This window comes from Anneissia japonica, unplaced genomic scaffold (assembly GCF_011630105.1).
Source record: "Anneissia japonica isolate Jap-2015-1 unplaced genomic scaffold, ASM1163010v1 scaffold6788_len1366326_cov149, whole genome shotgun sequence".
NCBI lineage: Eukaryota > Metazoa > Echinodermata > Crinoidea > Comatulida > Comatulidae > Anneissia > Anneissia japonica.
In genome coordinates this window covers 612,487-616,876 of record NW_022692324.1, presented here as the reverse complement: position 1 = coordinate 616,876, position 4,390 = coordinate 612,487, and the positions used below count along the sequence as shown (strand labels likewise).

Below are 4,390 nucleotides of genomic sequence, written 5' to 3'. Positions count from 1 at the left end.
ATATATAACATAACACTAGAGTATAGTCACCCTATAGAGTGCATATCTCCGCCGTCTGCCTGAAAACCGAAAAATACACGTACAGCGTTTATAGGCAATTCCATTTTCTTTTATACTCGAGATAATTTTCACATTTTTTTAGAATTTCTGTAACCATGACCACCTTATCCTTTGAAATTTTAACCCCAAAATTTAATCACCTTTTCTTTACATCAATATGTACCCTGTCTCTTATACACATCTAGATGTGTATAAGAGACACATATTGGACTGTGCACTCCGCATCGGTCAGCAACAACACACGCAGTTGGCATTTTGTTGCCACCTTTACCGGTAAATTGGTACCAGTAGGCCATCAGGGCGTTTGAATCACATGCTTGGCCGGATACCTGATGGTTTTTAGTGCTTCGCCACGGCTGAACGAGAGTAAATCGATTGATGCAGTTGTTTTCTATGAAAATAATATCAAATATGTCATGCATTAATAATAATATCTAAAAATATTAATGATGATGACGATGATGAAGATGATAACGACAACGATACCATACGATATTTATTTATTATTTATTTATTTATTTATTTTATTTATATATACAAACATATATATATATATACAGTATTATTTATTTTGGCCTCTGTTACTAGGCCTCCACATGTAGAATATTAGAAAATAAATTATTTCCAACACCAGGTCTCCAAAATATACATACCGTACTCGCGCGAATAAGCGCCCCGTTTGAATAAGCGCCCCTACCAAATAAGCGCCACGAGAAAATTTCCTTAAGCGCCCCGTTTGAATAAGCGCCCCTTCTAATTTGAATAAACGCCCCCTTAATAACCCAATCAATTCTGGGACTGTGGATGTTGGCATGATTTGAGGTGTGGAGTGGAATCACATTCTCCTTTAGTCAATATCAAAGTGAGGATATTTATCTTCGACAGAATGATGAGAGCTCCCTGGACAGACAGTATATTTCCAACTTTCATCTTGTTTCATTTGTTTATAGCCTAGTCCTACTAGTCTTTTCCCGACAATTTGCACCTTTAACACATTCTCATTTAAGTTTTCAAGAAAACCGGCAATGATAATGCCGTCCTGCTCTTCTCAATCGACTGATGGCGAACAAGCTAACCACCACTACTAATTTCATCTGCTATTCTGCTGTTATGTAATACTGTACTCACAAAATTCTTGTCATGACAAGCCATATGCTCTCTGGACGATTATCTTTTCCGCCGCAGCACCATTCGTAATAATTCCTGATGTCCTTATTTAATCGTTTTTCATTCAAAATGTGCCTCGCTTGGATTTAATAAGTTCTCATAAGAACCCCTCGATTTTCATCTATTTCCATAAGCGCCCCCTCAATTTTCACTCTGTTTTTATAAGCGCCCCGTTCGAATAAGCGCCCCGTTTGAATAAGCGCCCCTCAAAAAGTGCAAAAAAAAAAAAAATTTAATCGCCCGGGCGCTTATTCGCGCGAGTACGGTATTCTAACACCATCAGGTCTCCCAAATACACTTATTCTATAACACCAATCTCCCTAATACATAATCAAGTGTTAGTAAAACAGATGAGAGACAAAATTTACAAATTGAAAAAGTTAAATATCTTACAACAATATTTTGTGAATATATTCATAGTTGATAAACAGAAACTTTATATCGTTATCGTTTTAAAGCCACAATGACATGTTTTAACCCATGTTAATGATGTTTATAACTTTTTAATATCAAATTATGAGAAAAGAGTATCAATATGCACCCTTTTTACAAAGCTTTTTGATTCATTTTAGATTTTATCTAATTCTCTTTTTAACCTTTTATAGGAAAAACACTAAAATTCAGCATTATGTTGCAAATATATTTTATTATGAAGGAACTTTTTATGAAAAAAGATAACGATGTATATCTTAGGTCAAAGTTCAGAAATAAACTAGCCAGTCATTTTAAGTGAAAATGATTATTGGAGTGAATAGAATGCTATGAACTGTTTGAAACAAAAACTATGTCCGTATGACTAATAGTTATGGAGATATGAATGATGTAAATATTTGAGGTTAAATATCAGAAATGGAATTTTCGGTCATTTATGAAGAATCAATGTTTCATTAGAGCAAATATTAATCATTAGAGTCAATATTAATGGTAATGGATAGCAAGATAATAGAGTACAACAGTCGTGTCGTCACAATACCAGGTGGCGCCCTTTGTTGTCAACCAGACGTTGGTTACCTTTCATTAGGCCTACGCCTGAATGACTTCATAATCTTGGTGTAGAATAGGCTTTCTGGAAAAGGCATTTTAAAAACCAACAAAATTACTAAAAACACAAAAGCATCATTAAAATTTACAAAGAAAAACTAAGATACAACATCTTAATATTTATGTTAGAAACTGGGATCAATGGTTTGTCAGTGGCGAAAACTGGCGTCCGGTTGAACCCATTTTGTGTCGTCGATAGCAACGGATTAGTATGACGTAACACTGTAGTACTCTATAACACCTTTATGATTTAATAGATGGACATTTTGAAATTCAAGATGTCTGCCATCTGCCACTATTTCAAAAAAAGAGAAATTTTAAAAAGGAGCTTGAATATGTAATACCTTACATATGTTTTATAACCCTATGGATAGGAAGTCAATTAGTCTACAGATCACAGATCCGGGTTGACTACTTGCACACTATTAGGCCTACCTGGCTCTAACACTCTCATCCGCTATTTTCTGGATGTTGACATCTGGTATCAAGTTATAAGACATTACAAATTTATAAATTCAAAGTAGCAAGGCATGTCGACCTATGGTCTGCAAAGATTAATTTTGTTCAATTAGGACTACCTTAAAACGAACTTTGAATTGTAGTACAGTAATCCATCTTTTGTAAGGAGATTAATAAATTAGCAAACTTGCAAACTGTTCACTGATTACGGGATAGAGATAAATTACAGTATGATTATAGGATTAATTAAAATCGAGAAGACTGTAGACGCACCAGCCGCATACATGACGATCGGCGGATGCTCGCTACTCACACACTGAAAACCATGTTAGAAAAAAACGGAATAGAGGTCGCCAACGGAAGAGATGGAGAGACGAGCTAAAGAAATACTGTGGAGAAGTGAACTGGTACCAAAAGGGCACAAAACAGACATAACAGGAGAACACATGCTGAGGCTTACATCCTGTAGTGGATAGATAATGGGTGAAAATGAATGAATGATGATTGAAATTAAAAAAAATAATAATAATATTTTTACTTAAAAGATGAGTGTTGTTACCTTGTATTGTTTCTCTACAGCATGTCCCGGTGTACGGAAATGGGCATTCGCATCCGCCAGGAATTGGTGTTCCCCGTGGACATGATCCAGAGCATGATATTGTTTGAGAACTAGATCCAGAACATGCCGATCCTCCGCAACTTGCTGCACGGCTTATCGATCGAGTTCGTGTCTGCGAACCACCCGTACCGCATTCAATTGAGCAAGAAGACCAACTTGACCACGATGACCAACTACAGTTGACACGGCTGCATCCTCGTCGTCTACGCCGACGAACCCGGAACCCGCCATCCACCACAAAACCCATCAAAAGAATTAGACTCAGGATAAGTAGAAATCGCATTTTCTCGCTAAATTCAATGGTATGACATTTAAAATACAATTTGTACATCAAACTAGTTTTAAAAAGTAATATTTCAGGTATGTCGAGTTAATTTTACATCAATGCAACAAAAAAAAATATTGGCTCATCAAATAATATAAGATATAAGATAATTTTGTTTCAAAAATAACTTTTACCTGTTGCTGGTGTATTTACGCTTGCCTACCTGTATAGTTTCCGAATAAACATGTATACGTTTCTAAATCTACAAATATGTTCACGAGGAAAATGATTGCGTATACCTGATTGGCTAATTGATTGTCTCCTAGCTTCTAATTGGTTAATTCACTGTCAAGCACGCTTATAAAACACAAGTTGACAGATCTCAGTTGAAAAATTGAATATAAAAAAGTATTTTCTAAATAGTGTTTTGCATATTATATCTTGCTGATATAAACTATACTAAAATTAAATACTGTAATTTCCTAATATAAATAGATCATGTATTTTACACTAGTCTCCAATCATAGTAGTACCAACTAACAATGTTAAACTGTTAACACTAAGGAAATTCTCTGAATATAGACCGAACACGAATACCAATCCCACTTCTTAGGTCCCAATAGTGATCTCGAAATAGAGTGAGTGCAGCGCATACATAGGCTGTTTTGCAGGATGTGTTACACAACTAATTACTATAAATTCGTGAGGGACCGTATGCTAAGTTAAAGAATAATCCTATGCAAAAAGGTTTAGAAAAACCCCCCACCCACAACTCCAGG

At 35.5% G+C, this 4,390-nt stretch overlaps 1 protein-coding gene across 1 annotated transcript in view; it reads right to left on the bottom strand.

The window, feature by feature from the left end:
• LOC117100241 (uromodulin-like) overlaps window positions 1-3,841 on the bottom strand; it is an 11,500-nt gene extending 7,659 nt beyond the window's left edge. The window contains exons 1-3 of the mRNA XM_033239841.1: window positions 3,806-3,841; window positions 3,287-3,636; window positions 224-451 (exon numbers count right to left, since the gene is read on the bottom strand). Coding sequence (XP_033095732.1) covers window positions 224-451; window positions 3,287-3,629 — 571 coding nt within the window. The 5' untranslated portion in view covers window positions 3,630-3,636; window positions 3,806-3,841. The remainder of the gene's footprint in view (window positions 1-223; window positions 452-3,286; window positions 3,637-3,805) is intronic.
• Window positions 3,842-4,390: the final 549 nt, after the last annotated feature.